General features: G+C 45.0%; 1 protein-coding gene across 14 annotated transcripts in view; it reads right to left on the bottom strand.

Moving 5' to 3' along the window:
* The window catches only part of FHOD3 (formin homology 2 domain containing 3), a 546,814-nt gene that overhangs the window by 211,237 nt on the left and 323,451 nt on the right, over nucleotides 1–12,126 (bottom strand). For all 14 annotated transcript variants that reach the window (XM_055080580.1, XM_055080572.1, XM_055080570.1 and 11 more), the window contains exons 9-10: nucleotides 11,456–11,599; nucleotides 74–312 (exon numbers count right to left, since the gene is read on the bottom strand). In XM_055080580.1, the coding sequence (XP_054936555.1) occupies nucleotides 74–312; nucleotides 11,456–11,599 (383 nt within the window). The remainder of the gene's footprint in view (nucleotides 1–73; nucleotides 313–11,455; nucleotides 11,600–12,126) is intronic.

Below are 12,126 nucleotides of genomic sequence, written 5' to 3'. Positions count from 1 at the left end.
CCGGTGCGGTTGTGGCCTCCCTCCCTCTTTCCGGCATCCTTGCGCCCCTCTCCGCCGCTGGGTTAATACTTACTTTTCACGGAGATCTCGCACTTGACTGGCCTTGAAGTCGGGAGCAGACGGGGAGCAGGGGCTGGACGGAGGCGACAGAGGACTCTTGATGCTCTGCACCGAGTGCCTGCGGCTCCGCCTGCGGTCCAGGCCCTGGTGCTCGCCGCCGGCGCCGGAACACACGCTGGCCCTCCTCCGGTCCCGGCACCCGCTGGGGGGTGGTTCAGCCGTCTCGTCACCATCCTCGAGCCTGAGTGCCACCTGGAAAAGCAGAGAGCGCCCAGCGCAAGCTCAACCTGACAGCCTTTCACAGTCCCGCCCCAATGAGCACTTTACACCATCTCTTCCCATCCTGTGGCTGCGGCTTCTCCTCAAGGTCATCACAACCACACGCATCCTAAAGCGCCGCCTGCAAACCAAAAGATGCTTGCCACTGTGTGATTTTCCCAAACGGATACAAAAAGGTCAACTGATGTCACGAGAAGACCTGAGAAATATTTTGTAATTAGATGGGCTCTTCACCCTGCGGCCCAGCACTGTCCTTTCCGAGGTCATCTCTCGTGCCCGCCACCCCGCCCCGCCCCGCCCCGCCCCCACCGCCTTTGCTCTTCCCTGGTCCAGGAGGCGGAGTCTCTCCTGAAGCCCAGCGGCAGCAGGAAGCCCCGGAGTTCCCGACAGTTTCGGAGCTCGCTTTCCCAGCGAGGCTGTTCAGAAGAGCACAGCAAGGAGAAAGGCGGGAGCCACAAACTAGGTGAGCCGAACGGCCTCACCTGCAGGTCTTTTGAGAGGCCTGACTTTAAGATCCCCGCGCACCGCGGCTCTCAGGGAACCCTCTGCAGCCTGGCCTCAGGAGCCTGCTTGCACCTGCGGTCGCAAAAATATAGGCCAGAAATACACGGGACCTCTAGAACTCCGTTTTTAAAAAAAAATTTCCTCTTTAAAGCAATTACCCTAGGAGCGCTGCTCCTAGCTGGGTGGTGCCCTGTCCAAAGGCCGAGCTCAGCCTTCTCCTAATCTCCTCTATCCTGGACCCTACTCCATGGCTCTCTCAGCTCACATTGACACCCACCATCTCTATGCATACGCTCCTGTTTATTGGAGCTCACTCTTCTCAACCATGGGTTACACCTATCTGTATCTCCAGCTTCTTTAATTATTTTTATGCCTACCTTCTCAAAAACTACACGGTCAGACGAGCACAGGTTATCGCCGACTAGACCTCTGTGTGGCTGCCTGTGCCATTAGTGGACCAAGAGTGACCTGCAGCAAACTGCTTGCCTGAGAGCCTCTCTCTCGGCAAACGAGGCTAAGAGGATTGCATTTTCAGGTTTGTGGTAAGAAAACTTAGCTAACATATGTAAAGCAGCCAGGGTAGGGCTTTCCCTGTGGCTAGTACTCAATTAATATGACCATTCTTCCCCAACATAGGCCCTCGGATGAAGGGGCCTAGGATGCCCACAGATTCCTCCATCACACAGAACTGGCAGGTCAGGCCACCTCACAGACCAGATGGGCCAGGCCAAAGCAAGTCCAGCCGTCTCTCCGATTCGGCACCCAAGGACCCACGTGGTCCCCCATCCCCAAAGGTGCATATTTTCCAGCCTTGTGTGTGCTCTTGGTCACATTTCACAACGTGGTCCTGACACGTGAGAGAATGGAGAAGTAATAATATAAAGATCCAGATGGCTAACCGTGCTATGTGGCTTTGACATCACCCGTCTACATAAAACCTGACTACTGCAAAATCAGTGGTCTCCTCTGTCCGAAGCATTGATGCCAACTGTGTTCACATAGCAAGGTGAGCTTGGCTTAGTCAGGGCCAGATTGGCCACCCTCATCCTGTTCACGAGGATGGACACCTGAGATGCACGGCCTGTTTCTCAGGAGTGCAGCCTCCCTTGATCTGCTCCATCTCCAGTTTCCTCCAGTTCTAGCTTTTGGGTGAGACTGATTTAGTGAAAACTCTTCTATCTACGTGCCAGATACATTCTATAACAAACTCCCAGATAGATGAAGACAATTTAATAATATTTTGACTATTCTGTTCCCTTAGAATTTACAAGTCAGACATAATTTGGGGAGGTTTGAGGTAAGAATTGATAAGAGTTCAGAAAAAGCTCTATTGTTACAAAATCTCACTGGAAAGTCTGTTTCCTGGGGTGGGGGGGCGCAGGGGGGTCTGTGGTATAACCGCAGGAACTAAGAAAGAAGTTATGTATTTGGTTAACCACTTTTATCATCTCAACTTTAGCACTTTAAATGGCATTCTCTGGGGAAAGTTTGAGAATGATTACACACCTAACCAAGGAGAGTATTTTAAAATATTACTAGCCAATTATTTTTTCTTCATTTTTAGATGTACAAATTCTAAACCATTTGAACTTATTCTGACCTGAAGTATTGATTCTGCTTCTAATTATGCACACATTTGGAATGATAAGATTAGGGGATAAAGTAGAGTTCAGATATTTCTAATTCTTTGTCTAACCTCAGAGATGCAAGGATCAAATAGCATTCCACTCACAGTGCCTTTCAGAGAAGTACACGGAGTGTGCACAAAGTGAAATCTACTTTAACTGCCTTTTGTCAAGGAAGATGGAGACAATCAGAAAGTTTACATGAAAAGTCTTGAAAGATTATCAAAATGACACCATAAAAGGGAATTCAATGAGGGCTGTCTAAAGTTCAGATCCTCAACAAAACATCCAACCCCTTAAACAAAGAAAAGGGTACATGGGGGCGGAGGGTAAATGGGGCTCAGAATCCCAGGAGATCCAATGGCAGTCTCGGGCTTGGCAGTCAGGAATGCTGTAACATGAAATTTGGGGCTGGTCTTCACTCCTGGTTTTGTTTTTACAAGAAGAATTTTAGAATCACCAGCGTCCACTGATGATAGGAAGAGAGACGCACTTTCACGTACAGGGCCTCGATGGCAGTTCCAAATTCTTCAGGTTCTAGGGAGCACTATGGATTAGAGTCAAGACCACTAAGGGCTGGAAAACACCTGGAGGGAACAGCACTTATCAAAAGACTTATTCAGAATCTGTGGTGTCAGATCTAATTAACTACACGTGCAGTGTCCTCCATGGCACCCAAGGTGAGATCAACCATGTCCTGAACAATCTCTAATCTCACCCAAATGATGGAGTGTTTTGTTTGCTGGACCCCTCGTCAGATACCTTCTGCCTCTTTTAATCAAATGTAGAACACTGTCTATAAAACCAAGATGAGAAGCAAGCAGGTTCCTCATCCAGCACTGATTGCTTGCACATCCTACCCCATCTTATCAAGAAAGCAGTGAGGAGTGGACTAAGGTGGCATCTGTGACAACTTCCACCAGTCTTTGAGGCCACTGAATGATCTAAACATTCTTTTTAAATTTTTGTGGAATTTTTTTTTTTTTTTTTTTGCGGTACGCGGGCCTCTCCCGTTGCGGAGCACAGGCTCCGGACGCGCAGGCTCAGCGGCCATGGCTCACGGGCCCAGCCGCTCCGCGGCATGTGGGGTCTTCCCGGACCGGGGCACGAACCCGTGTCCCCTGCATTGGCAGGCGGACCCTCAACCACTGCTGCATCGGCAGGCGGACCCTCAACCACTGCGCCACCAGGGAAGCCCTTTTTGTGGAAATTTTCAAACATATACAAAGACTTTTCTGCTCATCACTTATGACAGTTCAACAACTATCGACCCTGGCCAATCTTGCCTCATTTACTCCCTGCCACTGACCCCACAGCCAGATTTTTTTTGAGATAAATCCCAGATCATATAATTTCACCCATTAATATTTCAGTATATATCCCTAGAAGATAAGGATTTCTAAAACCCATAACCACATACCATTGTCCTGCTTAAAATAATTTCTTAATATCATCAAACATTGAACAATCTGAACATTCTTAATGGAGGTCAAAATCTATTAACATTTCTTTGAGTCCAAGTTGTTATACTACTACTAACCTCCATGACAGGCAGCCATCTTTACACAGCAGATGTTATCATTTTCCAAATTGCTATCCCACATTTTCTTTTTAATTCATACCTATACATCTTGATTCAGCTTTTAGGTGAAGTGGATGCCAGTGCTAGTACCATTTCAAGAAGAAACTATGCTGATGACAGGTTGTGGCAGATGATTATAGCACTAGGTTCCCAGGGAATCATGCCTCTCTCTTTCCTTATCCTTGTGTAGCCCTTTCCTACATTGAGTCAACAATTTTCCATGTGACTTGCTTTGGCCAATGGGACATCAGAAGACATAGATGCCTCAAAAGTGTTTGCACTTTGGGACTTGTCCTTCTGAAATGCTGCTACATGTGAAGAAGTTTGGGCTAGTCCCCTGAAGACATATGGCGCAGCCAACAGCAGTACCAAATGCCAAACCAGGTGAATGAGACCATCTTAGACCATTCAGCCCCAGTCAAGCCATCAGATAACTGTAGCTCCCTGAGAATCTTTCAGGTGAACCAGGCCCAAATCTCTGACCCACAGAATCATGAGCAATAATTGCTGTTTTAAGACCGCTCTTTTTGGCGTATTTGTTATACAGCAAGAGCTAACTGATACACATTTTAAAAATCACCTATGATAAAGGAAGAATTTTAAGAGATTGGATCTATAAGTTATTTATTCCTGACAGTAACAGTCACCCCCTCACCCCCAAAGTCTTCATCCCTAAGATGCCTTTGCCATTACTAGGACCACAATTTCAGAATCAAAAGTTAGAACACAATCTGACAAAAGACTTTTTATTTTGATTTGTGAATTTATGTATTTGAAAAATCATTCAAAGCTATAAAAATTCAAATGAATTTAATTAAACATGGATTAAATCACCTTTCTAAAATGGAATTAAATTACATGGAATTGGGCATTCCCCAGAAAGTCCAGGACATATGGCCACCAGACATCCTCCACTATTAAGAAGAATTCTAGAAACCCAACCAAGGTCTCTACAATGGCTTGAAAACATTCATAGTCTATTGTGAGGAAAATATTGGCACTGCTTATAGGCCTCCTTGCTGCCCTTGCATATAATGAACTTAGTTGTCCTGTGGCACTAAATATTTTTAAAACTGCATTAATTTTCAGAAAGGAATAAAAATCCTGACTCTACCTGGTACCCCAAGCATTCAGTAATCACCTTGAGTGATTATTCAAAGCATCTCCCCTTTACGGTAGCTGATTTCTGATTAAATCATGCCCTTCCTTTAACCCAGCATCTGTTAATAAAATGTGTGATATTTAAAAGACACCTTCATTCAAGTGCTTACTGAACTTCTACTCCGGGCAGGTGCGCTGCTAGGCACAGGGGTTAGAGAGGAATGAGACAGATGACAAAGGCAAACAGATAGACAAGTGCGACCTGAGGACTGTTCAGTCTGAGGTGTGGACACAGACAAGTGCTCCTTCCTGGGTTATAAACAAAGTGCAGGCGACAAGTAGCCGGAACTCCTTTTACCTCGCCAAGGAGGCCTTGCGGACGAGGGGATATCTGAGATGACTCCTACAGGAGGAGGAGGAGTTTGCCAACCTGAGAATGGGAAGGAAGAGCACTCCAGGCAAAGCAAGGAGAATGGATAAAGGGAAGCTCCCTGATGACCTGCCTTTCACATTCAAGAAACAGAAGAAGTTGAGTGTGGCTGAAACTTCAGAGACATCTTAGGAATGACCCGAGACAGGCCACAGAAGCATGAAGGCCACAGACGGTGTTAGCTCTTGTACCAACTCAAAGAGTTTGGGCTTCATCCCACGGGCTGTGAAAAAGGTTTTAAGGTTTTTCATTCATTCATTCATTCATTCATTCACTCCTGTTTATTTTCTTAAATAGAGGAATGGCGTAGACAGATCTGACTTCCAGGAGGATCCCTTGTTTTCAGTTGCAGGGAGTTAGGAAGAGGGAATAAGCAGAGAAGCCCCTGGGGGATGCCACTCTGCAGGTGCCAACCTCTCCAGGCCCTGCCCGTCATCACACCTCCTTTCAACCCTTCACACCTGCCAGACCTGAGCTCCTCCACTACTCTTCCCTCTGTCACTGTCCTTCTTTAGGCCACCACCTCAGATGGGCCTTCCTCCCCCTGCCTCAGTGTCTCACCTCTACCTCATCCTGTCTCTTTTCTTCATAGATACGCCAGAAATCTTGGATCCTCAACTTACTCACGTACTTTGATCACTGTCTGCACCCCATGAGAACGTGCATCCCCTCAGGACACTGGCCTTGTCTGTCTAGTTTGCTGCTGTGTCCTGGGGCCTAGAATAGTGCCTGGCACATAGTACGTGCTCAGTAAAGTTCTGCTGAATGAGTGGATTCACAGAGGAACAAATGAATGAGAAGATATTGCAATAATCCAGGCAAGAAATGATGAGGGCCTGAGCTAGAGGAATGGAGAAGAAATCACAGTCTTCAGCAATCAGACTTCCGAGCATGGGGACAGAGGAGAGAGGAGGGAGTCCAGGACGGCTCCGGGTTTGTAACTTGGGAGACTCTGCTCTTTGTAGAGATGGAGAAATGAACAGATTGTGCAGGATTTTTGTTTTTGTCATGGGAGAAAAATAAAAGGTTTCGTTAGGGCTGGATACATGTCACGTGCAGCCTCCAGGTGGCTGTGACTGACATAATCTGAGCTCCTCTGGCACGTTCCATGTCCTTTCTTGTGCCATCACATTTAGCTGCTGGGGGAACCAGCCACCTGCTTGTCTTAGACCACAGAATGAAAGTTGCTTGGGGCAGGGACAGATCTTCTAGCTCTGTATTTTCAGCCCCAGCAGAGTATGTGACATACCCTCAATGAATGAATGAACGTAATACAAAAAGACAAACAGGCAGAGGGTCAGGCAGCCAGGAGTCTTGGCAGGAAGCTCAGGGTCAAGGTACCAGCCACCAGCCTCCAAAGCTGCTGAACTCACTGGGTGAATCATAGTGCAGGCTGCATGTACTGAGAGAGGAGGAGGTCTGATAAGGAAACCCCCACACTGAAAGGGAAGAGACAGAGAAGAAAGATCCACGGGAGGACGTCGAGGAGGAGACATCCTAGAGACATCCATAGACATAGTCGCCAGGAGTGCATTCTATAGGAGCAACATACAAAAGTGGTTTCATGACCACCAGCATCATCTTTTTATGATGCTAGCATAACAGTGATGCCCAAGCTACTAGGGACAGCATACAGAAAAGGAAGAAAGGAAGAAGGGGGAGGCTGAGAGGGAGGCCAATCTTACTTATGACTATCTGCGTAAAAATCCTAAATAAATTAGTATCGAACAGAATTCCAACAGCACACTTTAAAAAAGAACACATCATGACCAAGTGGGTTACAGTCCAGGAATGCGAGGATGGTTAAAGGATAAAAGGAAATGAAGTAAATAAACAACTTAAAAATCTAAAAAAAGAACAACAAAGTAAACTGAAAGAAAATTAAAGAAGGAAATTATAGAGATAAAAACGTTTTGAGTTACAAAACGGAAGAGCACTGCAAATCATACATAAGTCAAAATTAACAACAATGACAAAATAGACAAACCACTAGTTACCCCAGAGGAAAAAAAGGGAGAAATTACAAACACAAAAATTAACAAAGGAAAATAACTTCTGAACAAGAGGAAATTAAAAACATTCCTACGAGACTATTTATATATCTCTTTAGTAATCAGTTTAAAAATCCAGATAAAGTGGATAATTTCCTAGGAAAATATGATTCAGAAAAACTGATCTCCATAAAGATAGGAAGTTTAAATAGACCAATACCCATAGAAAAAACATAGTTACCAAAGATATCTCTTGCCTCCAACACACACACACACACACACACACACACTCTCCTCCTCTGCCCCATGATCATCATCACAGGTCCACACACACACACACACACACACACACACACACACACACACACACACACACTCTCCTCCTCTGCCCCATGATCATCATCACAGGTCCACACAATTTCCCAAGGGAATTCTATCAAATAATCAAAGACCAGAGACAAGGGCAGAGAGAAAGAAGAAAAACTTCTAAATGTTTTTACAAAGCGAGAATAGAATCGATACCTAAACATAAAGAGTACTGGGCACGTGCGCGCGCACACACACATACACACACACGCAGAAAACAACGGTCATGGTAGCATTGTCATGGCAACAAAACTGTAACCAGCCGACATCCATCAAGAGAAGAGCAGATAAATAAATTGGGATATATTTATCAGCAGTGAAAGTGAACAAACTAGAACTTCACATAACAACATGGGTAGGTCTCAAAAACAATAAGCAAAAAGAGAAACTGTAGGAGGACACAAATGGTATGGTTCCATTTATAAAAAGACAAAATTAATATGTTGTTTAGGGATACAGACTGGGAGGAAGGAGTTTAAACAGCTGGCCTGTGATCCCTCCACTCCTTTTGTAGTAGTGATGCTTCTGGGGAAAAAAAAAAGAAGACAATGACCCCATCTAATCTTTTGTAAATATGCTAATAACTAGACTATCTAACAAACAGCCTCATGATATTTGCTAAAATGAGAGTTCTTGCTTCTGGAACGCCCTTAATTAGCAGGGTAGGATTGGCTAAGGATCACCTACACTAAATAAACACACAGAATTTATGGATTTATACGCCATGACTCTCTGGACTATGTAGCAGAGAGCCTTCATAGTTATGAAGCAAATGACTCGCTGGGCGAGGTGACGCATGAACCACAGCTGGAGACCTCATCTATTGTTCTGGGTCAGAAAGCACATGTCTGATATATGAATAGAAGACCTGGAAGTCACAGGTCTCTGCACCTCTGTATTCTGGAAATTATTAGCCTAGATAGATTAGTATAGCTCTGCTATAGGTAGCAAGATCTCAGATCTGTCAACTCTTATTTGATAATCTGATCCTTTGTGTTAGCTCACAGAATAAGTTACTTTCAGACAAAATTATTAAAAAAAAAAAAAAAAGAGAACAGTGCTGGAAGTTAGTTGGATGACACCAGGAAGGGCCATCAAGGACACTTCCGAGTTACTGGTAATATTCTACTTCTTAAATACATGAGTGTATTAGGGCTCTCCAAAGAAAACAGAACAAATAGGATATATATGGAGATTTAATGTTAAGGAGTTGGCTGACATGATTATGGCAGCTGAGAAGTCCCAAGATCTGTGGTCCAAATGCCTGGGAACCAAGGGAGTCAATGGTGTTAGTTCTAGCCGGAGGTCAAAGGTAAGAGGCAAACTATGTCCCAGCTCATTACCATCAGCAGAGAGTGAATTCTCTCTTGCTCAGCCTTTTGTTCTATTCAGGCCTTCAGTAGATTGAATGAGGCCCACCCACATGGAGGAGGGCAATCTTCATTACTCAGTCTACCAATGTGAATGTTAATCTCATCCAGAAATACCTACACAGACACAGAATAATGCTTGATCAAATATCTGGGCACCCCGTGGCCCAGTCAAGCTGACACACAAAGTTAACTATCACAATGGGTGTTTGTTTTGTTGTTCTTTGAGTGAAACATATAATCTACATTTGTGAATGATATGTCCTTAATGTTAAAATATTAAGCAAATGCCATTTGCCAAAAGGAAGACGGTGAACACAGGACATCTTTTAAAACGTTTGGCATGAATGGAAAGAGGAAGATGGGGAGGTAGCTTGAGAGTCAGGTAGACTGGAGGGAAAGTATGCCCTGAAACCAGAAGTAGTCTTCTGGGGGAGGTATCCAGGCTACTTTTCAAAATGCTCTCCCAGTTCGTTCACTAGTAGGAAATTCACCTGCATTATACTATCTTCTGATATACACTGACCACACAGAATCCAAAGCTATGATAATATAAGCCCCTGGTTCAGCAGAGTCTCAGAGATTGGAGTTCTGATCAGGGGGAAGGGGGTAAAGAAAGGGAGGTATAGGTACTGGGAAAAGTCCTTCTACCTTGATGTGAGCCAACTGTCTTTAGTCCCTTCCTTCTCCATCTTTAGGATTCTACTTAATTCCTACTTTATCCTGTCTCTTAGGAGCCATGAGAACATACCCCTTCACCACCCACTGATAATAAAACACAAAAGTGTGAGCAGATTACTGGGTAAGTGAGGCTTCATTAGAGGAGAAGATGCCCAGAGTAGGGGCAAAAGAGCTGGCCAGCTGTGGGAAGCTTTATGCTCTGATAGCAGATCTCTCTGGCTCAGTTTCCACTGATTTTTTCCTAAGATCATACAAAGATAATTCTGTTCTGTTCCTCAGCTTGTCACTTATTATGACAGTAACTTTAAGGAAGTAATGAGTTACATGTCAGTTTCTCCACTTCTACCCAGTGAAGATCACAATGGAGCCATTTAGCTGGGAAATATCCCTCCTAGGACTCTAGCTGTGCACACAAATTTATGAATAAAGCTGTTCATTATAACAGCATTTATCATTTTCAAAAACTTGGAAGCAATCTAAATTTGAGAAAACAGGGACTGGTTATATGTATTATGGCACTTGCATACGGACAGGCTATTATGTTCCTAATAAAACGAAATTCTTGAAGATGATTCAATGACAAAAGCAAATGGTTCCAAAATATTTACTAATAAAGATTCAGTACACAACACTGTATATAGACTATTATCTCCGGAGTTAATAGTCTATACGTTTACAAAAAAGACTAGAAAAACAGACCAAAATGTTAACCATGGTTAGCAATAAAATCATGGGTGATTTCTTTCTCTTACACTTTTTGGTATTTTCCAAATATTCTTCAATGAGTACATACTTTTAGCAAATAAAAAAAAAAAAAACACCATGACAAGGTGAGAGAGAAAGCAGAAGAAAGTGAAAAGTTTAGTATCTTTAATAGCACTTTTTCCCCGCATTTTCATTTTGCACTGGACCCTACCAATTATGTAGAGCCCTGCCGGAAGTTCCAGCCCTATCCGAGGATAAGAAACACGATCTATGTGCCTCCTTCCCCACCACCCCTCATTCGGAATGAATGTTCTTTTTTTTTTTTTTTTTTTTGTGGTATGCGGGCCTCCCTCTGTTGTGGCCTCTCCCTTTGCGGAGCACAGGCTCCGGACGCGCAGGCTCAGCGGCCATGGCTCACGGGCCCAGCCGCTCCGCGGCATGTGGGATCCTCCCAGACCGGGGCGTGAACCCGGTTCCCCTGCACCGGCAGGCGGACGCGCAACCACTGCGCCACCAGGGAAGCCCGGAATGAATGTTCTTTAAAATAAAATAGCAGTTAATCAATCTGGGCCCACCCTTGGAGTTTCTGACTCCGCAGGTCTGGGGCGGGGCCTGAGAACCTGCATTTTGGCAGTTCCAAGGTGTTGCAGGTGCTGCCACATCACACTCAGAGCCACTGGTCTAGAGTACGTTTCCTTCAGCCTTTGACATTTGTCCAGGCTGTATGAGGCCCTACAGAAGGCATACACATATCCTGTTACCTCATAGATGTTCAACTGCTCCACCAAGTCCAGGTCAGTCCCTTTCTTGGTCAAATGCCGCTGGGACACAGCTGCAATGCCCAGCTCCTCCAGGCAGTCCACCACATCGTAGAAGGTGTCTTGGTCTGGCAATCCTGACAAGGTCTGGATGGAGAAAGAACAGGACACAGACATGTCTTAGGGGACTGTCACAAGGCTCTCAGGGCATTTTTTGCATGGTAGCCAGTGGCCACGAGTATAACAATGTGGGGCAAAGCAAACAGATGCTAAGTTCATTTGAGAGAGAGCTTCTTCAGTGTGGTAAGCAGAATGAACCCCAAGATCCCACCCCCTGGGATACTGGTGCTATACAATTCCCTCCCCTTGAGGGTAGGGAGGACACGCCCATGATTAGGTGACGTAACATGGCAAAGGTGAAAGCATTCTACAGATGTCCTTAAGGTCCCAGATCAGCTGATTCTGAGTTAATCAAAGGGGAGAGTAGCCGGGTGGTCCTGACCTAATCACGTGAGCCATTTAAAAGTGGGTTTAGGCCTTTTCTGAGCACAGAGACTAGAAGGGAGATTATCCTGTTGTCCCAGAAGAAGCAGCAAGCCGCCGTGAGTTCCACAGCTGCAAGGAAATGAGCTCCGCTAACAACCACAGAAGCTTGGAAGGGGACCCCAAGCTTC

Source organism: Physeter macrocephalus, chromosome 19, assembly GCF_002837175.3.
Source record: "Physeter macrocephalus isolate SW-GA chromosome 19, ASM283717v5, whole genome shotgun sequence".
In the NCBI taxonomy this organism is placed as follows: Eukaryota; Metazoa; Chordata; class Mammalia; order Artiodactyla; family Physeteridae; genus Physeter; species Physeter macrocephalus.
Note: the sequence above shows the minus strand (reverse complement) of the source record. Positions and strands in the feature narration are given on the sequence as shown.